The 23,035-nt window shown below is 32.4% G+C and overlaps 1 protein-coding gene across 2 annotated transcripts; it reads right to left on the bottom strand.

Annotated features, from left to right (window-relative positions):
* Positions 1–3,301: 3,301 nt before the first annotated feature.
* Positions 3,302–18,655, bottom strand: LOC145094015 (carotenoid cleavage dioxygenase 7, chloroplastic-like). 2 transcript variants are annotated; one of them, XM_079032272.1, is made up of 7 exons: positions 17,879–18,655; positions 17,406–17,534; positions 12,051–12,182; positions 5,002–5,271; positions 4,774–4,880; positions 4,124–4,441; positions 3,302–3,707 (listed from the first exon to the last, which is right to left on the bottom strand). In XM_079032272.1, the coding sequence occupies exons 1-7, from the start codon at positions 18,633–18,635 to the stop codon at positions 3,552–3,554; spliced, it is 1,869 nt and encodes a 622-aa protein (XP_078888398.1). In that variant the 5' UTR covers positions 18,636–18,655; the 3' UTR covers positions 3,302–3,551. The 2 variants fall into 2 exon arrangements, with proteins under 2 accessions (XP_078888398.1, XP_078888399.1); XM_079032273.1 differs by having other exon boundaries at positions 4,774–4,859.
* Between the last annotated feature and the right edge of the window lie 4,380 nt (positions 18,656–23,035).

The raw sequence follows: 23,035 nt of genomic DNA, 5'->3' as shown, positions 1-23,035 counted from the left end.
AAGCCGACCTGTATTACTAGTGAACAATGCTAACATTTAGATGAACATAGAAACCCAAATCCAAACGACCTATACCGGTCAAAACAACAAACAGGATAATGAAGGTTCGCAGGAACACCCACACTAGGATCTAGATTCACTAGAGAACAAGAAAATTCAAATGGAACAGAAGTACACACATCTTCCCTCAAACAATTTAAGCCCAGTCGAAATGCGAATTTTGGGACGAAATTCCCTCTAATGGGGGGATAATGTAACACCAGCGAAATAAGAGCAAAAATTTCGCTTTTATAAAACAATAATTAGGATATACCAATTGGTATATATCATAACGAGGTTTCGAAAAATATAAAGAACACTAAAATCCGAGTTATAACGAAGAAGTTATGACCAATCGAAGATCCGCGACAATACCACTAAAACACGGTTAAACGTAAAATATGAAATCCCGATAAAATACGTTTTAGCCTTAGGTATCTAAATGTAAGTCATAGATATCATTAAACCGTGAACATACATAAAAAGAACGCCCAATTCTGACTTCGTATGAGGAAGTTATGATTTTTCGAAGTTTCTGACCTAGCAGTAGACAGCTAAAAACTCGAAATAGAGATCGAGCGATCTTTAGCCGGCACAACCTAAACGAAAGTTGAAGACCCCGACAATAGGAGTGCAACAGTAAAAAGTCTGACGGAAATGGACATCAGATGAAGGAGTTATGGAATTTAAACGGACTTTTCCAGGTCCAGCCTGTTAAAAATAATATAATAAAAATAAATTCAAAATTAGCCGACGGAGTCTAAATGAGAGTTGTAGAGCCTTTTCACACCTACGCGTGCATATAAAAAACGTCGAAATCGAAGCTCGTACGCAAAAGTTATGGATTTTACAAGTTCGAGACACAAAACCTGAGGCTGACTCAGCCTCATGAGGTGAGGGGACCATGCTCACGATGTGAGCTTGTGATTGATGGGTTCCAGAGTGTCAGAACATGTCAAATCGTCGAAGAGGATAATGCTGACTAAGCCTTACGACGTGAGCAATCCAAACTCACGACGTGAGACCCCAAATCATCCCCTATAAATAGAAGCTTAAGGGTGTCGGGTTTAGTGCTCATTTCTTTCCTTCTAAGTGCTGTTACTCGACATGATTACCTCGTTAATCCTTCCCGAATCCCCATACTCGAGTTCCGAAGGAAGTTCCACACTCCCGAGATCCCCGAGGATCCCGAGATTTCAACTCTCTCTAGTCGAAGTTCTGCTCGATCCTTCTCTCGACTACTTCAAAACAACCACTTCAATCAAGTGAGTTCATACCCCTACAACCACACTTTAAATGTTTTTTAAATGCTTTTGAAACACTTTTAGGGGGGGAGGGATACAAGTAAACACATGGTTAAAATCATGTGAAACACCAATCTTTTGCTATACTTTTCGTACTGTTATTTTAACTATCATATGAAGTTGTTATCATGCAAAACACATCACAACACAACTTTACCCTCTTGGGATACAATATGTTTTATAAATAGAAATATGTTTTATTTATACGTTTGCATCCTACATCATATCAAGGGTAACCATTTCAACTATAACATGATGCTTTTATAAGAAAACTCAACTCATCATCACACCTTTGTAACACGGTAGAAAAGGAAATCATTTCATAAAAACGATTTTTCATCATATTACTCATGAACTTGTTGTTAGATATCATGTGATGTCATATGGATTTGTTTGTACCAAACGAAAGTCCCCACCTATAACCAAAGTCTCTTAGAGGGAGAGTGTGACAAGTGTGGATAGATCTATACGGGGCTGACGACTCTGCACCCTGACTGTTAGCTACAGTCCCCAAGGTGACAAATGTCAACATTAGGTACTGCGTCTAGTATGGTTATGAGGAACTCACAACACGCGGAAACAATGACTCATGCACGTAGTAATACTTAACTCAATCATGCAGGGGGGTAATAAATATATTCTAGGGTATTATCAGCATGTTCAAAACTCAGGATAAACACTTCCACAACTAGTTTTACTTAACAATAAAACTATACATCTTCATTTCTAAGCATGGCATATTTGCTTACAAGTTACAGTCTTGGTCATTTAAGGCTGCATTTCACTTGTAGGAAAATATGGGATTTTCCTGGTCCAAATACATTCATTTTGTACAATAACGATTTACAACATCATTCTTTTGAGCATGTCATATTTACTTACTGTTACGGTCTTGGTCATTAGAGACTGCCTGTTACTTTAGGAAAATAAGGGATTTTCCTGTATCCAAAACAATCAACTAATAGGAAAATAAGGGATTTTCCTGGTGCAACTATTTACAATTCACAACACGAACATACATATGCATTTCATACTTTTATAAGAAAATAAAGGATTTTCTGGAAAACATACACGAACTTTCGAATGACATACATTTTCTCAAAACACTACTTATGAACTCACCAACTTAAATGTTAACACTTTTTCTTTGAAATAACTTGTATTCTCAGGGAACTGCTAAGCAGGTTTGGAAATCATCTTTTGGGGATTAACGTTCTGGCGTTAACGACTTCTTTTGAAACATGTTACTGTATTTATATTTTGAATATGTAACAACTACGATTATGTAAACACTTTTAAATATTTATATATTTGGTGGTGTTTACTTTCCTTACTATGCAATTGTTATGATACTGGATATGACGTCCTCCGCCCCCGAACGTTTCCGCCGTTCTGGTTTGGGGGTGTGACAAAAATACATTATTATTATAGATAAATGAAAAATAAGATAACTTCTTTGTATTTAAAAAAAAAATGTAAAGTATGTCTTATTTCAACAAGTTACTACTTTAACTACAAAAATATAAGTATGTTGCTGTGATCACTAAAAAATATATATTTGGGACGTAAAAAATGTTTAAAAGATTTAATGACATATTTATTGTTGAAAATGCTTGAATATAAATGTGATTATGTTCTCAATAATAGTGTGTTTTTAATGAAAATAAGGAAGATAATGGTGTGGGATATGAGAGTAAGAACATGCCCGACATCTATTCGGGTTACGTGGCTTCTAGTTTCCATGAAATATAAAATTACAAATTTAATGGAGAAAATTAGGGAATTGTCTTGGAAAGAATAATGTCTATTTTGGTAGATAAAGTGCAATTTTCACTGTTCTTCTCGGTAGTCATGTTCGTGATAGTCATCGCCACACAGACCAAGCTTCTATGAAGGAACTCATAACATACTATCATTGATTTGTTTATCATAAAGAGTTATCATATGCACATAAAGTAAATCACAATGTCCATACAATAAGAATTTGTTTTTACATCTTTGAATTTGAAACATATACTATAGATTCTTGGGACTAATTTTTCTATTATCCAATACCACTTTTACAATTCCCTATTAAATAATTATACTTTAGCAAATCTAGTGTGAAATTGTCAAGTTAGGATTCCATAATACACAAATAAATTATAATAGGTTTCTATCTTTTACATATATCCATTTAAAATATATAAAATATTGTAATGCCTTTATTTATGTTTTAGAATTCTTAGAGGCCCAAACTCCATGAAATCCAAGCGGGAAATTCAAATATTTAGGCACTTCAAGTCTTGCCACCATAGCAGTTGTCTCCCCGATCCTCTTGGCATCTAAAATTACTAGATATGACTTCTGTTCTGATACTGCATACTGTAAGTCATTATTGTTTAGATATGGATTTTTCCAAAATATTATAAAACCTTGAGTTAAATGCATAAAATGATAAACATATTTTCATTGATTTAATTATTTGCTTATCTTTTAGATATGGCTTTTTTCAAAATATCATAAAAACTTGAGTTAAATGCATAAAACGGTAACATATTATCATTGATTTGATTATTTGATTATCTTTCTTTCACTTTATGTATTATATCACTATACAATGATAATTATACTAATCATAAGAATGTCATCCCGATGCATAAACAAGTTCTCAATGCTACAAATGGATATAGTTTAAAAATTATAATGTCATGATATGAAAAACAAATTATAACTATAATGTTATAATCTTTTTGAAAGTTTATCTCCAAAATATATCTAAGGGAATTTTGAGCACGCACCTCGATAACAAGGATGTATCCATCATCTTCGGCACTTCCTTTTGAGACGAACATAGGCTCACCAATGAATCTTCTAGATCCAACATACCATGTTTGGATGGAGTTATTCACAGTGTTGAACTTCACCACTGTATCAAATGGAAAATATGGCAAATCTTGACGAACACCCGACGTTGCTGCTGCATACATATATGTATTGTTGCTTCCACCAAATTCTTGATTAATAACTGGGAAATCAGTTGCTTGTTTCCATTCATCGTTTAGATTACCCACACAACATTTTTCACAATTTCCAATTGCATCTAACTCAATCGAAACCTGTGTGCATAAAACAAAGGACCTGTTACTCCAATTATTTTTTGAAGTCATACAACCTCCAAATCTACCCTTAAATAGGCACATTCATTTGAAGTGAGACTTAAAACCTCAAATAATTAGTTGAAGTATGATTTTCCTAATATCTTTTGAGGAACCCAATTAGGCCAAAGAGAAATGACATGTTAAAATTATGTGAGTTAGGTTAGGTGTCACATATAAACAATATTTTGGCTATTTCTTTGAGTTTCTAATATAAATGGAAACATGGTAATATGTATATTGACATTCTATCAGAAAAAGAAAACACAATTAATAAAATTGAATGAAAGAACCTTGATAAGACGAGACGACAATTTATTTTCTCCTTTGTCCTCATTCATCACCCATGGGTCTACTTTACCACTTTGCCAATCATATCCTGTTTTAATTACCATCAAATCTAAAAACATTTAAAATTCCTATTTTGTTAGTGTCTAAAACTGACTAATGAAAAATAAGTGTGCATGTTACTTATCATTAAACTAGAATTTAGATTTTCATTTCTTTGGTGAAGAACATACCAAACATTTTCTGAAAATTGAACCACTTGTAAGAACAACCGCTTGCTTGTATTTGAATTTGTTTATTGCCTTTGTGATCTCGTTCTTCGGATGCATTCCCCATATGAAGCATCCACATATGCAAAGGAGCTTCAATCGGCACTTTCCAATCCCTCCCCTGCGCATGCTCAGGGAAACGAGGCAACAAATATATTGGAGACGTTGATTTACTATGATTCACTAATAATGCTGATACCATTGGAGTATATCCGCCAATTGCTGACATTGCTCCTAAATATTTTTCTTTCACAATGAGAAAATTAACCATAAAATAACAAACTTCTAGTTTATTGAAATTAATAGGAAAAATAAGTCAAATGACAATTCAAAAATATACAGTATCATGGCAGTATAAAAAAATAATGTTTTTTTTGGAACGACATTGAAAAATAAAAAAGGCTAGCTAGCAGCTGGCCAAAACAAAACGAGAACAATTAGTTCATGAGTAGAATTTGAAGCCACCCAGTCATAGTTTTCTTAGCCTTACGATTCCTATTACAATACCATTTAAAAGAAAACGAGATAATAGAATCAAACATCAACTCTCTCTTGTACTTCAAGATCCCAAAAATTAACGCATTCCAGTAAGTTCAAAAAACCCAAATTAAAGTAACACAAGTCTTCTCAATGATCAATCTTCGATCATTTGCAACAACTTGACTATCAATCCACTCGAAAACATCTTGAATAGAGTTAAAGGAAGGCACCAACAGATATATCCATCTTGCAAACTTAAGCCATAATTGACGAGCCATCAAACACTTCAAAAATAAGTGAACACGATCTTCTATCGCCTCCCCACAACATGGACATAAAATAGAAGACAAATCAATTCTCCGATGATGAAGGTTACTCCTCGTCGGTAGGCGATTAAGGATAAGCCTCCATATAAAAATATTAATTTTTATAGGAAGAGAATTATTCCACCTGGTAGCACTACCACCCATAAGAAGCGACGTGAGGTCTAAACGAGATCTGAAAGACTTAACGGAGAACATGTCCTCCACCCTAAAAATACATCTCCATGAGTCCAATCTATCAGTAATCTGAACTGAATCCAACATCTCATGTAATTGTTGAAGATGGGATTCAAACACTCCCCAACTTATCGATCTCCTCCATGGAATCTCCCAAGTATTACCCACCCAATAATCACCGATAGCCACCTCACCATTGACTGCCACAACAAACAAAAATGGAAGTCTGACCTTTATAATAGCATTCCCAACCCACACATCTAACCAAAATCTAATACTCTCACCATTACATACTTGTCTTCTCATAGAATCAAAACGAAATCTTACCATTATTATGAAGATTCCAAACTAAATTAACCACCCTCATCCAGACCCCCATCTTCGACCTATAAGAAGAAGAATAAAAAACCACCATCACTCCCATGAAAAATTTTGATCAAACTAACCCAAAGGAGATTAACATAGTTTAGGAATTACATCTCCACTTGAAAGTTAAAGCCTCATTGAAAGTTTTCAAACTACCAATCACCAAATCGCCATACTCTTTCTTGTTTAAAATGTAACACTCGATTTCGAATTGCTTCATTATTCGGGTCCGTTGCCTGATCATCAGTTACCATAAGGCTTAGGGTCGTGGGGAAGAAAGGATTTGTCCCTTTTCGGATGTAGGTATAATAGATTATATGATTCAAGAGTTCAATGGTATTATAGAGCCCAAGGGTATGTTTGTAATTTGGGCAGTTTGGGTCTTTATGAATTTTGGGTCATTGTTCGGGAGGTTTAAAGGCGGAGATGAGTTGTTAGAAGTGTAGGGATTCTCGCCACCTTTTGTGGATATAAAGTTTGTCAGAAACGGACTTAGAATGAAGAAGTTAGGGCCAAATGAAGCTTTAGGGTTTTAGAGGTTCAGTGAGTATGCGGGGCGTAACAAGTAAAATGGTCGCGGATGGTCCTTAAGTATGTCGGGCATACTAAGGGGTACGTGGGGCGTACTACCTTCAATAACAAACCGTAATTTCGGTGTTCTACCCCTATATAAGCATCATTTTCTCCTTCCTTTGGGCATTTTATGTCAGCCTCCACCCCCTTTAGTATACATTAAAACCCTAAAGGGCCTTGAGTGAGTTATGGAGCTTGGAAGAGGATTTATGGTGGCTTGTGTAAGAGAAGAAGAAGGTTGAAGCCTCATTTCTTGGAAAGAAGCTTGTAGATCTAGAAGTTTCTCATCGTTTACAATCTATTGAAGGTAAAAAGATTTGATCTTGTCATCTCTTTGGTTGGATCTTATTTTGTGTTGTTTATGGTTATTTTAGCCTCTTTTGGTTGGTCATGATGAGGTAAGGTTGTTCTATAGGCTTGATCTTGTAGATCTGGACGTTTTAGGAGACATAAAGGCATAAAAATGTGATCTTTATGGTTTATTTGGACTCATGCATGTGTTAAGACCTTTCATTAAGCTATTTTGAGCTCTAGAGCCCTATTAAGCCATGCATGCAAGTAAAGTTCCCAACTTTATGTGATAAGTCATCCATAGGAATCAGATCTGGGAGTTTAGAGCAAGGACTTATATGGTTAAGTGCTTAATGGAGAAGATTGGGGTTCAGGGGAGTACGTTGGACATTCCCATCTAGTATGCTGCGCGTACTGGCCCCAAAGGGTGTATGTTGGGTATACCAGCTGAGTACGCAAGGCGTACTCGGCATGTTTGGCTTTTCTTGTTTTGTCGACTTGTTGGTTGTGGACGTTTGACCAGAAGTTTGACCAGGGTTGACTTTGGATATTTTAGGCCTTTTAGGATATTGGTCCTTCTTGGGTTAGGTCCATGATGGGTTTCGGCCCAATTTGGATAATTGGGCCATATTTGGGCCTTAGAAGCTTATTTTGGATTTTTGGCCCTTTGGTTATCTAGTTTGGGCCTTGGCCTTGGGCCAAGCTTGAGGGAGGGTAAAAAGGTATTTTACCATAATTTGGACTCATAGTGTGAGTCAGGAGATAAATGTTAATGGGTTGTCATTTGTGGTATTTGATAGCGCGTAGACTTTAGCGGATCTACAATCAGAGATTATTCTTGGGATCAACCATTAATGGAGTGTTGTCTTGATATTGACAGTTCAGGGATCTGTCAGCCAGCAGCCAGAGATCGTTTGTGTAATTCGACAGTGTGAGGTGAGTTTTCGTCACTGTTCTTGTGGGTCGAAGGAACTAATGTCGGCCCACTGGATTAATATCCTGTTATGCATGCTATTATGTTGTTATGATCGATTAGATCGGTATCTTGATAGATAGGATGTTACTATGCATAGTGATCTGTAAATCTGTTTGACTGATTGTAGACTGATATATGATTATTGTTATATGTACACATGTTTGGTTGGTGGCTGAGGCTTGACTGCTCTGTGCGTAAGCCAATAGGGTGGGGCATTCCAACCCGATGGTTGAATGAGCCCGAGGGTATTCCATCATGAGGATGATTGAACTCATAGTATGTGGGCATTCCAACCTGATGGTTGAGGGCCTGGGGTATTCCAACCTTATGGTTGACTGGACCCATAGTATGTTGGCATTCCATCCCAATGGTTGAGGGTCTGGGGTATTGCAACCCGATGGTTGACTAGACCCATAGTATGTTGGCATTCCAACTCGATGGTTGAGGGCCTGGGGTACTCTAACCCAATGGTTGATTGGACCCATAGTGTTATGGTATTCCAACCCGATGGTTGAGGGCCTGGGGTATTCCAACCCGATGGTTGACTAGACCCATAGTATGTTGGGATTCTAACCCGATGGATGAGGGGCTGGGGTATCCCAACCTGATGGTTGACTGCACCAATAGAATATTAGCATTCCAACCTGATGGTTGATTGGACCCATTGTATGCTATTTGTGGTATATGTTATTTTTTGTGTGTTGGTACTTTGGGGGAACTCACTAATCTTTGTGCTTACAGTTTTTGGTTTACGGTTTCAGGTATTTCAGAGAATCGTGGCAATGCGAAGGCGTGACCGTACCCATCATGATTTTATGTCATTGATCCTGGGAGGCACTGATTTTCAGATAATGTTTTGAAAACACTAATTTTTATATTTTTGGGATGTTACATAAAATAACCTACCGTTTCACCCACTGAAGAAATCTACTAGGTTATGCTCCAGATTCATTTCCTTTTGTGTATCTTGGTTTACCTGTTGGGGGATAAAATGCATAGGATGGCGGCTAGGGATACTCTTTTGGATAGGTTTAAAGAAAGACTTTCTGTCTGGGAAGTCTAGAATGTTATTTATTGGTGGGAGACTTATGCTGGTTATATCCGTTTTGGAGAGTCTAGCAATTTATAGTTTATCTTTTTAAGATGCCAGTTACTGTTTGTCAGAAGATGGTAAAAACATAAAGTTTAATATATATATATATATATATATATATATATATATATATATATATATATATATATATATATATATATATATATATATAACCAAGATCACAGAAGAAGGAAAATTTTGGTAAGAAAGTAAAAAAGAATTATATACTTATTTTTTTTCAAACTAACAAAATAAGTCATTAGATTCATCAAAAATAAATTGATGTACAAGAAAAAATTCCCAAAAAAACACCTTCATAATTTATTTTTAAGTAAATCAAGAAAAAATTTCACTTTTATGAGAATTTTAGTGAATAAAAAATCATTGTAAAAATGGATCATCAAGATTTTTTTTTGGAATTTTTTTAATGAATCATGTTATTTTTGATTCATCTAATGGTTTATTTGTTTGTTTGCTAAAAAATATGCATTATATATATATATATATATATATATATATATATATATATATATATATATATATATATATATATATAGGATCGGGAGGTATCAAAAATTAGTGAGGACTGTCAGGACAATTATTTGCCATAAATTTGAAAAATTAAATAATGGAGATTTGATTTTATTATTCATCAAAATCTCAAGAGATACTATGAAATTTTGGTAATTATTTACGAGATACTTGTAATTTTCGGCGTAATTAAATGTTAGGAGTGTAAAAATGGGAAAAAGATATAGAAAAGAAAAAAAACATGCAAAAAATAAATAAATTAAAATTATGTGTTTAGTTATCAGACTCGTGTATTAAACAGGTTAATTATAACAAAATGTTAAACACAAATGTTTAAATTGTAAATTTATTTGAAAATGAAATTAAAACTTAAAATTAATAGTCATTATGGTAGGTTTAGTTTATGGAAACTAAATTAATGATATATTGGAAATTAAAAATGAAGTAAATGATAAAGTAGAAAATAAATATATCTTAAAATTATGACAAAATGACATGTGACAAATTGAATGAGAGAAAGACATGTGGCGAACCATTCTTATTTGTTATGGTAGATTTTGAAAATAAATTTTAAAAAATATGGTTGTTTAAATAGAAAATTTTATTTTAAAAGATTACTAGTTTTTTTTCTTATAAAATGTTGAATATAAAATGATCCAAAAAGAGATTATTCAAAATAATTATAATTCAAAAAAAAATTTATGATTCAACATGTTTCTGATCCTTAATTTTATTATGATATAAAAATATTCTAATTAAAATATTTTATGATACTTAGTTATATATTTTATGATTCAGAATATATAATGATCCAAAACTTATTATTAACAAAAACTTTATTTAATTGAATATATTATTGATCCAAAATCATCTGATTAAATACTATACTATCCAACATACTATGATTCAAAATGTTTTGATCCAAAATTTTATGTTTTTTGTACAAACAAAACTAATTATACCAAAATTTTTAATTTTTTATTATCTATTAGTAAGCATCAACATCAATTAAAAAAGAAATTTTTTTTTGATTAGTTCAGATTAACACTGTGAATCTGAACTGTAAATATTTTAATTTTAACATTCAGAATATTATTTTGACTTATTATTTCATCATTCACAAACTAATTTAGTGAAATTTACATATTAATTGAAATATATTTCCATGTAATTTTATAATATTTTAATATTTTGATTATTCATAAATTAGTTGTATAAAATCAACAAATGGATTTATTCATTTTGTGAATTAGAACCGTATATATTTTAGTTTTCAAATTCGTAATGTAAATCTGAAATAATATTATTCACACTGTAAATTTGAGCAAATTCACAATGTGAATCTAAAGAGATTCACAATGTAAATCTGAACTGAAATAAATTAGTTTTGTAAAATCAACAAATAAATTTATTCACATTGTGAATCTGAACTGTATATAATTTAGTTTTCAAAATTCACAATTTGAATATGACTTACTATTATTCACATTGTAAATGTAAACTGAAATTTTAATTTTTTTTTTCACATCAATATGAATTTATTTTTAAAGAATATCAAAAAATATGATTTTGATATATTTATTAATTTTTTTCGATAAAAATAAACTTTCACTTTTCAAAAACCAAAGAAAATAATGTGAGTTTTTTTGGAAAAAAATTGTTTTTTTATGTACCAATATGGATATTTATAGAAATACGATGAAAAATCATGAAAAATGATATATTCGTTTTTTTCGATAAAAAACATGATCTAAAAAAAAATAAACTAAAACTAAGAATTGAGTTTTGGTATAATTCATTACATGTTTGTTCGTTGTAAAAATGTCTACAACATTTTCTTTTTTACATTGATCGTTTTAAATTTCTAAGCTTTTGATTGTTTCATTATTTCTTTCATTAATAATTATTCTCTATTGAATTTTTCGATATATGTATGTAGCATAAAATTAAACATATTTGTTTTTTTTCCGTAAAAAGTCTTAAAAATAAAGTATCAAACTATTGATTAGTGAACGTGTTGTTCATTGATGAATATTCTGTATTTTTATTGTCCAAAGCTTTATCTTTTTTGATAAAATAAATATACTGTAATTTGTAAGTTTTTAAGGCATAAAATAGACATCAATATTTTGTTTAGTATCTTATTATCACGAAAATCAAAATTTCTTTTTAAACCTGTTCGTATATCATGAAAGAAAATTACCAAGAATGTCAAGCTTGATGCGATTGCCAAATAATATATAATGAGAATCTGTGAAAGACCAATCGTGAACCATGAGATGTTCGGGGATTCGAAATTCTTGCTTTTGCTGGATCTTGAAATTAGAATCGAATTCTGCAGGATAAATAAAATATTTTAATATAAATACAAAATTCATTAATTAATAAGAGCATCACATCTTTTCTCTCTCTCTCTCTCTCTCTCTCTCTCTCTCTCTCTCTCTCTCTCTCTCTCTCTCTCTCTCTTTATATATATATATATATATATATATATATATATATATATATATATATATATATATATATATATATAGGTTCAGGTTCATTTGAAATCATTCTAATTTTGTGAGACCGTAACACCAAATCTAAAAATAATTTTAAAATGCAAAATAAATGGAAAAATCCAAAAATTCTTTTTTTTTTAAATATTATTTTCAGAACTTGAATTAACTAAAAAAAATAAAAAAAAATTCCATTTTTTTTTAAAAATACGTGAAATATTCTAATATAATATTATACTGACATATTTTAAAAAATAATTTTAAAATGCAGAATAAATGGAAAAATCTAAAAATTCTTTTATTTTTTAAATATTATTTTCGGAACTTGAATTAACTAAAAATAAATAAAAATAAATTCCATTTTTTTTTGAAAAATACGTGAAATATTCTAATAGAATATTACATTGTACATATTTTAAAAAATAATTTTAAAATGCAAAATAAATGGAAAAATCCAAAAATTCTTTTTTTTAAATATTATTTTCGGAACTTGAATTAATTAAATCAAAATTAAAAAAAAATAAAAAAAATTAAAAAATGCGTTTCACGGTCTCACAAAATTAGGTTGTCTCACATGAACCTAACCCTATATATATATATATATATATATATATATATATATATATATATATATATATATATATATATATATATATATATATATATATATATATATATATATATATATATATAGGGTGAGGTTCAATAAAGAACCATAATTAAACAAGGAACCGTGTAACCAATCTTTTTTCAACTTTAGAACTTATTTTTTATCAAAAAAAAAAAAAAAACTAAAAATACAGAATTTCATAACTTTTTATCCTTTTTCCAATGATATAAAATTCGAATATATATATATTTTTGCGTCAAATTCACAATGTGAATTTTCGAAATTAACAACGTGAATCCAGATTCACACGGTGAATCCGAAAAATATTTTTCACATTCACAATGTTAATATATGAATTTAGATATTTTTAGATTTTTTTTTCGATAAGGAATAAGCTCTAGAAATTGGAAAAAAGATTTGGTTCCTTGAAGAAGCAATAATTATGGTTCTCTATTGAACTTTTCCCCATATATATATATATATATATATATATATATATATATATATATATATATATATATATATATATATATATATATATATAACATATTAATCATATCTTGAATTTCAAGAGATATAAGATAGAAAACTTTTTTTACAAAACAATTATGCATAAAAAAATCATTAATACTTACCAAAAGTTTGAAAACTTGAATTAAAGAAGGTTATTAAGAAATTTAATTTAGAGCAACTTGACAATTTTAAAATATTAAATTCATTCATATAAATTAATTTATATATCTAAACTAGACACCGATATTAATTAATTTACATCAAATATATAAACAATCAATATAAATATAAGGTCTAAACATAAATAATTTTTTAGAAGTGGTAATTTTTTATTATATAATAACTAATAATAATATCTAATAATTATTTCCCTGTAACAATACTATTCGCCGAAAGAATAATTTATCACTGCTGCTTGTGCAAGCACATGTCTAGTGTGTGTGTGTATATATATATATATATATATATATATATATATATATATATATATATATATATATATATATATATAATATCAAAAATCTATTGATGATTTTTAGGATTTTTTTCACTTTGTTGTTGTGGAACCGAAAAGTGTCTGAAGGAGTCAAAGAAAGTCCTTCAAATAAAGTAAATACAAGTGATTGCGTCAACTATCAAACAAGGTCAACTATCAAACAAAGATTCGCTTAGTTGATTATGTATTAGGATAAGGATCTTTTGTAATATTCCATTGGACTATTGAAAGTTCATAAATTTTGTAATTTTAATCAGTTTTGTCCCTCCAACGATTTTAGATGCATTAATGTCTAATATTTTGGAAAACTTGTTCATTTTTCCCTTTTACCTCCTACAAGAGGTCATCATCCCCTTAGCCGATTATCTTCTTCCTCCTTACTCCTTCTCCCTTCTTTTTCTTAAGAAACCGGTGCTACCATCACCACCTTCCACCCTCGAAAAATCAAAAACCCTCCATCATTTTTGGATCTGCACATGCCAATGGAACCACCATCCCTCCGCCATCAAACCCCACCAACCATCATTGTATTCTGACAACCAAAGCTACTTATGTCACCCTCCTCCCTCAGCCAGAAAAATTGAAAACCCTTACCCTTTTCAGATCTACACACACCGGTGAAACCGCCTTCCCTCCGCCATCAAACCCCACTTACCATAAATCTCTTCCAACCATCATAGCTACCTGTGCCACCCACTCCCTCCATTAGAAAATCGAAAACCCTAGCCTCTCCGTTGATTGTAAAACCTAACTGCCACCATCTCTTCTTTGTCTTTTCATTTTTCAGAAAGTGGTGGTGGTTTGGATCAATATGGCTGAAGGACCGTCTACTAATACAGAGGCATGATACTAGAAGTCCCATAAGGTTTATTTCAACTGTGAGCATGCATTATGTATATATAAGTTACATCGTATGAAATAGGTTAAAATTAAAGGATTTATATTAAGTGTTTAACAATGATTTGATCGGTTTATAAGCGATGGATTTGTGTGAACTTCAATATATGATACAGGAAGGTTCGTAAGGTTTAATCATGTATATGAATATGCACGTTAGGTGTAACATCTGTATCCCGAGTATTATTCTTTGGAAGTTCCTTGTGTTTAAAATACTTGAACTTTGAGGCTTTGTATTTCCGCATCGTGGTGGGTGGGTTACCACGACGTGGTGGTGCTACGTCACCATGACGCGACATTCATTTAACGACCACGACGCGATGCCGTAATGCGTTCATAACTCTAAATTTAAGGATTTTGATCCTATATAAAGGATGTAGGGGCTAGGGTTTCGACCACCCTCAACCTCCATCGCTCCAAAAGAGCCCTATCTAAACCTTAATTCATACTCTCTTGGATTTTAAGCCATTGTTGGGTTGTTTCACCTTCTGAAGGACGAAAAAGAGCTTTAGGAAGCAAGGAAGTATTAAACAAGTTAATAACTAACTTTTTGTGCACTCTCTAGACATTTGTAAGTCTTCTCAACCAGATCTTGGTGGTTCTTTTTCTTTTAGGACTTGAATTTAAGCTAGTTTTGGTCCATTTGATGAGTTTTGAGTGAGTGGTTGCAATAAAGCTTGCAACTTTATTGATCTCAGATGTCCCAAGAGTATTATATGTTTCAAATTTGGACTCCCGAGTTGTGTTGATTCCATACATGGGGTTTTGACCCCCTTTAACACCATTTTGACCTAATTTGGTGTATGACATGCATTGGATATACATATCCATAAAGTTAGGATATTTATGAACCATTATGGTGCTATGCAACTTTCTGGAAAGTGTTAGTAGTGGACTTAAAATATTAAGTGCTTAATATGGACTTAGATCCACCAATGTGACCACGACGTGGTTTAGTGCTGACCACGACGCGGTGGGCAGATCTATCATGTTTTCTGTTTGAGCTAGACCACGACATGGCTAAGGTCTTTCCATGAAGCGGTGGTTTATATGGTTGACTTTGACCGTTGGCCATTGACTTTCTGACCAACCTTTATGTTTTACGAATTGTGGTGTTAGTCTACTTCGAATGAGAGGTAAGTCTTCTTACTATACTATGTAGGATGCTAGACTATCTTTGTGACACTTTCATGTATGCTGAACGAGGCTCGTTATGTATGTTGGGCGAGGTTCGTTGGGTGGGAACCGTTATGCAGATTAGACTAGGCTTGTTAAGTGGGACCCGTTATTATTATTGGGCGAGGCCCGTTTATATACTTGCTGGCCGGGGCCCATTATATGTATGTTATATGTGGTATTTTGGGAACTCGCTAAGCTTTGCGCTTACAATTTTATGTTTTAAATGTTTCAGGTCCTTCTTGTAGCAAGGGTAAGAGCCATGCTTGATTGCATCGTACAATGGAGATTTCCACACTGTCTGTTTTGATGTTTATCACTCTGATGTTTTGAAATTATAACTTACTATTTTGATTGTCTTTCAAGAATATGAATTTGAATGGTTTTAGTCTATTTTGAAATTGAAAATTTTACTCTACATTTTTGGGGACGTTACATTAAGAATACATGTTAATTCATATAAGGCATGTGGAAAATGAAAAGTTCTATGTATATTTTGTTTAATACCATATATTCCAGAATCAGTTACGAAGAACTAGTGTAGATGGAGAACTAGTGTAGATGGAGAGTAGCAACAAGCTTGTGAAGAACTAGACATAGTTTCTTATTTGTATATGTATTACTTGTTTACTATGATTTTGCATGTTAGCAGTAATACACCCACTTGGCATGTTTTGAAACAAAATGTAGGCTGTTTTAGTATTTGTTGGATCATATTTTGATAACTTTGGCTAAAATAGTAATAATGTTTTCAAAACCATAATATTTGATTTAATGAAAATTTTTGGGTATTACAAAACAGATCTAAAAAACCTCTCGATTTGAAAAAACGATCATTTTCCTCCGAACCCCAACATGAATCCAAATTAGCATAGGTGATTTGGGTAAAAGAGAGAGTTGGAATAGAATTAGAGAGTGTAGAATGTTGGTATAGTTTTTCAAGTGGTTGATATCGGTTTATATAAATAATTAAATATTAGTATTTTTATTTTTATTTTTGTTAAAGAAAACTAGTCGTTCAAAGAGGGTTGAGATAGATGTGAACCCGATCATACCTTATTTTGTTGATGTACCTATTCAGGCTATTCTAAAAGTAAGTAAAAAGTAAAATTCAATTATAAAAGTAAAATTCGCAAAGATTTTAAGAACGGGTGAGTTTGTTAAAGACAGTTGTAGTGGAGCCTAAAGTGATAGGAGTCACTTATTATTCTAACTGAGTTTTCTTTGGATCGACCAACCGACCTCTCACATATTGGAATAACACTTTCAAGTTCCAATTTCTGTTTTGTTTATGAACTAGATCCAGGCTTTTTCAAGTTCCATTTCAAGTAATTATGACATAATTATTTTTCTTTGGACACGTACCATAAAAGGTGAAGGTACTGCGTGGGAGGAGCAGATCCTCTGCATTGCATGCCAGCATAAGCAGCCTATTCCTGGATGCGTCAATCTTATAATGAGCCAACAATCGTTTTGCAGGCATCTTAAAAACCCCTGTACGTATGCCACAAAAATCAAAATACATAATAATAATAATAATAATAATAATAATAATAATAAAATTATGCAACTAACAGCACTTTGTTTGCACACATAAAGCAAGAATAATCTTAATAAATAACGTTGATTTTATTTCAAGAATTATAAAATCTTCCAAGTTGATTTAATAATGTTTAATGATAGTTTATTAATTTAAATAAAAACATGGAATCATCTTTTATTAATTTTGTTTAAATAATAAGAAATTCTCAAATCAACAACACTATATTTGGACACCTTAGATGACAATAATTTCAATAAAAGTTATAATCATAATTAAAAAGTAAAAAAATCCCTACCATACAATATCGGCTTCACTATGCTTGAAACCAAATCCAAGATAATCTCACCACCATCCACTGTATCCCGAACGTTGGTTGATGGCATTGGTAAACAATCAGAATCGTTGATCAAATCAAATTCTCCGATCGTATCTAACGACACAGATTGAATCTCATGTGGTGGGCCACCTTCCCACAAGCAGAACAACCTATCATTCCATCTCAATACATTTGTATTTGCCACATTTTTCATAACTGTAGTGTCCCCGAATTTTCTCTTATTCTTTAAAGTAGAGAATGTGCCCCGGTGATTAAACCCCCACTTACCAGTATCACGATCATGTTCCTTCACCTGAGCTGTGGTCTTAACGTATTTAGCCATAAATGTGACCTCACCTTTGGCCCCATCAAATGTAAATGCTCTAAGATACCCGTGGCCATCAAATGGGTGCACCGATGAGCCGTGGTCATCCTTAAATATTCCAGGTCCCGTCAGATAATATGTCCCCTGTGGGAAATCTGACGGGATGGATCCCTCAACGATACGTAAATTAATGGGATTATCAGTTTCTGAACGCTGAGACATGAACAAAAACTGATAATCCCAGTAAGCTGATATTTTTTCATCTTGAGATGAACTTGATAGTTGTTGACTTGGTGTAGATGTAGAAATGTCTTGAGGAACTCGATCAGGAAATGAGACTGCCCTTACCGGTGGTAATTTGAAGGAGGGCCATGGCTTGAATGGGAGGAAATTGAGTGCTTTGGCCTGCATTATGTGGAGGGTGGTGGTGGGGGAATATTAAGATTAAAATTATAGTAGTAATGGTGTGAGATCTACTTATAGAAAGACAAAATGGAAATGACATTAGTGCCCTTTTTTGTTTTACTTACTTACTTTTAATAAAGTATGTTTAATATCAACGGCACCATGAAAGCTTTTATTTTTATGGGTTGGGTTGATCTCATCAACAAAAATAATGTAATTAACTGTTTTTTTTTTTTTACATTAATATATTGATTAGGTTACTGTTAAATATGACTGCATTTGTTTTTTTTAAGTCAGTTTATATTTTAATAGTATTCGATAGGCCGGTTATTATTTTATTTTTTGTTCTCATACACTATTATAAGGCATCCTAAACAAGTTAATCTATCAGATAATATATATACATAAATAATGGATAAAATTTCGCCATATTAAATGTTACAATGGATGATAGGAAAGATTCACAAAACTGATTCAAATCTATCCTAATGGTGTTATGAAACATTAAAAGTTATTCAATCCAATTAAAGAATAATTGATCTAAACAATAAACTATTTACTATTTCTTGTTATTGATGTTGGATTAGTGTCTAAGTCCATAACTATTTTAGTATGTACTTGACCCGATGGTGCATGGTCTTTTTGGGTTGCCTTCACCAAAACAATTTGATTGGAGAAATAAATAAAGAGAGAGAAGTTATTATGATTTATTAATATATTATAAGAATAATATATTAAAGGAGAAATCATATTTGTTTAATTAATATTGGTCAATAATTAATTAAGAATTAATTTTGTGATCAAGTGTAATTAATTAAACGAGAGGGGCTGAATTGTAATTATGTGATAGTTACAAAATAAGGTAAGAATTATCTTATATATATGGTGGACGAATTTGAAGTGATAATCACTTAGAATTCGACTATGATAAGGATTCAAGGATTATCTTATGGGTTGCTTGGTGGATAAGCAACTAGATAAGGATAATGATTGAAACTCTATATTTACACCTATATAAAGACCCCAAGGCTCATGAATTCGTGTACTTGATCCCTAGAGCATCTAAGGATGAATTCCTACCCTTCTCCTCTCTCTTTATACCTTCTCCACTTGCTGATGGTGTTTGTAAGCCATTAGAGGAGTGACACTTGTGACTCTCAGCCTTCCAAAGTCAATTCAAGGAGGAATTGGATTGTTATTGCTATATAACAATCAAGGTATGTTCTTAAACCTAATTACATGTGAATTCTGATTTCCATATGCTAGAATTAGGGTATATAGTCTTGGATTCAAAGCATGTACAATTGAGAAACCTAGATCCAAGCTTTAGGGTTTGTATGAGCACATAGGATGTCTTATGACCAAAACCCATCAGTGGTATCAGAGCCATGATTGGTTTCTATTGTATTGATGCTTGATGTAACTGAAAATCGTGTTTTGGCCTCATTGTTCGACCTGACTCGGCGAGTCACTCTTGGACTCGGCGAGTCAGCCCTACTCGGCGAGTTCCAGAGGGTGACTCGGCGAGTCGGTGCGTCAGACAATGATTATCTCGGGATTTCTTGCTGTTTTTGCATTGGGATAATTACCTAATCATGTTAGATTAATATTAATCCGATTATATGATATATTTGACTATATTTTTAATCTAATTGAAGATATTTATCAATTAATAAGATAATTGTTTCCTTATAAGATAATTGATTAATTATTTTAAGTAAATTGATAAATTATTTTGCAAGAAATCATCAAATATGGATAATTATGTGATTAAATGTTAATTTGAATTATTTGTTATTTGATCCTTGTTGTTGTGAAAAGTTTCATATTTGGCCCTTTAGGTTTTATAGTTTAAATTTGAACCCCAAAAGTTTTGTTGTTTTGAAATTTAAATAGTTGAAACCCTAATGTTTTGAAAAAGGTTTCAAAACTTGCCCTCAAGTTTTGGAATTTAAATTTTGATTAAATAGTATAATTTTGATGCATATTTAAATTCTAAACCCTAATGTGATGAAATGTTTCAAAACTTGCCCTCAAGTTTTGGAATTTAAAAGTTGATTAAAAGTTTAATTAGGAATGTTAAATTTTAAAACTCTAGTATAGTTTTGAAAAAGTTCAAATCACACCCTTATGGTTTTGTTAATTAATTAAGGTGTATAATTAAAAGAAGTTAAATAAATCCATAAAAGTTTAGGTTTACAATTTAATTGAATTAAAAGTATAATTGTTAAATTAGACCACCTAGTATTTTGAAAGTATAAAATACACCCTATACTATATATAACATTAAAAGTCTAACATTATGTATATGTATGAGTAAAAGTCAGTCTTACCGTTAGTGGGCCTCATTCACGAAGCTAGTCTATAAGGGGTGTTTAAGGAAATTGCCTATAAAATGGCGATTGAATGGGTATTCACTCTTACCCACCGCACTCTTGACTAGTGGAGGGTCGTTAGTCGAACGGGTAGGATAGGACGAAACCTTCCATTATAAGTATAATAAAGTATAAAAGTAACTAAATGTTTTCATAAAATTCCCAATCTTAGTTACTTAGGCAAAAGTGAATTGATGCAATTCCATGAAATTACACTTTGTGCCCTTGCGAAGACGTTAGTGGAGCGTGTGTGGTTTACCGACACACTAATTGGTTCTAAGCAAAGGTAGCAAAGGGTGACTCAATGTTTGTCATAGTTCGGTGGAGCGTGTGTGGTTTACCGCACATCGAATAGGTGACTGTAACATGTGAGGGCACCATGTAAGTTTGCATGGTTATTTACACCCGCTTTGTGATCCTCGGCATCCCAGTCACAAACAAGAGGGGCATATCGAGATTTAAACATGCCATTGAAAGTTCAATGAATCTCAAAGGATCTAGGAGTTTTCATAGGTTTAAAACTTAAATTTCTTTTTTGTTTTTCGTGGTGGAAATTAGTGAATCGTCATTCACTTACCTTCAAATATTCTCCAATTAGGGTTACGGCATCCCTCTCCCGAGTTGTAGAATATTGTGTTGGGTCCTAGCCTTAGTATCTCATTTGGGTGATTTACTAAGGACTCAATCTATCAACTAACTTGAATTCGTTTTTCTCCCGTTTTGTAGATGTCAAAGTTCGACAACTATGGTCTTCCCAAATCCCGTGGAACAAGCATTCCACATGAAGATGATATTCCACGATTCGATCGAGGAACAAGAAATCATGCTTCACTTCCTCCTCCTCCTCCAATTGTTCTCCCTAACCCACAAGATCGAAGAATTGAAAGGTTCAACATCACTAAAGCCCTATTGGAAATGAAACATGAAGATGGTAAACCCGTGTGTGCCCACATTCTAGGAATGAAATCACACATTGATAGGTTGATAATGTTGGGTTTGTCATTCCCGAATGAGTTGGCTGTGAATTGGGTTTTGCAGTCACTTCTAGAATCATATAATGAGTTCAAAAGAAAGTATTATATGATGGATCATGACGACAACCTCATTGACCTAACTTACATGCTCATTGCTGCTGAATCAGAAATGATTTGGCGAAGCAATGGAGCGTATTTGTTGGGAGAGTCAACCGACCATACTTCCGAGGACGTTCTAGGAGAACCGACCTGCGTTTGCTGCCAAAAGAAAGGGCGTTGGATACAAGTCTGCCCAAAGGGCCTGAAGAGTCCAGAAGATGGGAGAGTCAAAGAGTATGGCTGCGCTTCAGGTAAAATCCACTATCTAACTCCATTAAGTTCCTATTCATTAATTCTTAATACATAATGTGATAAGATTGCATTTGAATGTTTTGCAGGATCGGTGAAAAGAAAGGAAACTTGGTGAAAGAGCAAGATGAATCTAATCACAAGGAATGGATCTTGATGGCATGGACTTGAAGATTAGATTTTGAGCTTAGATAGTTATGATAGAGTTGTTACAAATTTTCCTTTTGAAATACATAGTTTTCAATGTATTTTGCATTGTAAGGACAAATGTTTTCCGCTGCTTTTATAAATAAAATAAATTTTCGTTTGACTTATTTATTTGTTTGTTTATTTCCTTGCAATGAAATCGTTATGAAAATGGGTGTTTGCATTTTTCTACAACAAATGGATTTGATTCTTATTATGTTTTCATGGAAAGTCGAGAATTTACCGAATAGGGAGAGTTTCTCATCGCCCAAGTTTCAATTAGACAGAAACTTGGAATCATGCAACATGGATGCACGATGAATGAGAAATTTAGTATTTGGAAATTAGACTAATTCATTGACAAAGTGTCAAGTGAAGGACTAGGAGATCGAGTACACAAAGTTGTGTGTTGGTCAAGTCCACCATAATATTAACAAGATATTCGTCATGATTTACTAAAAGTTTCGTAAACATGATTATACTTACAAGATTAAGTGTAATTCTGAATTGATTGAAAATGTTT

The sequence above is a fragment of the Lactuca serriola genome, chromosome 3 (genome assembly GCF_051521515.1).
Source record: "Lactuca serriola cultivar US96UC23 chromosome 3, Lser_US96UC23_V15, whole genome shotgun sequence".
NCBI lineage: Eukaryota > Viridiplantae > Streptophyta > Magnoliopsida > Asterales > Asteraceae > Lactuca > Lactuca serriola.
The sequence above is the reverse complement of the archived record's forward strand: the minus strand, read 5'-3'. Positions and strand labels throughout refer to the sequence as shown.

Bases quoted from the DNA above. Each gene is read 5' to 3' on its own strand.
- LOC145094015 (XM_079032272.1), bottom strand. From the start codon at position 18,635: ATGCAGGCCAAAGCACTCAATTTCCTCCCATTCAAGCCATGGCCCTCC. The intron at 12,183-17,405 runs GTACGTGTCCAA...TTTATCCTGCAG, and splicing joins CAGTACCTTCACCTTTTATG to AATTCGATTCTAATTTCAAG. The intron at 3,708-4,123 runs GTGCGTGCTCAA...AATGACTTACAG, and splicing joins GATACATCCTTGTTATCGAG to TATGCAGTATCAGAACAGAA.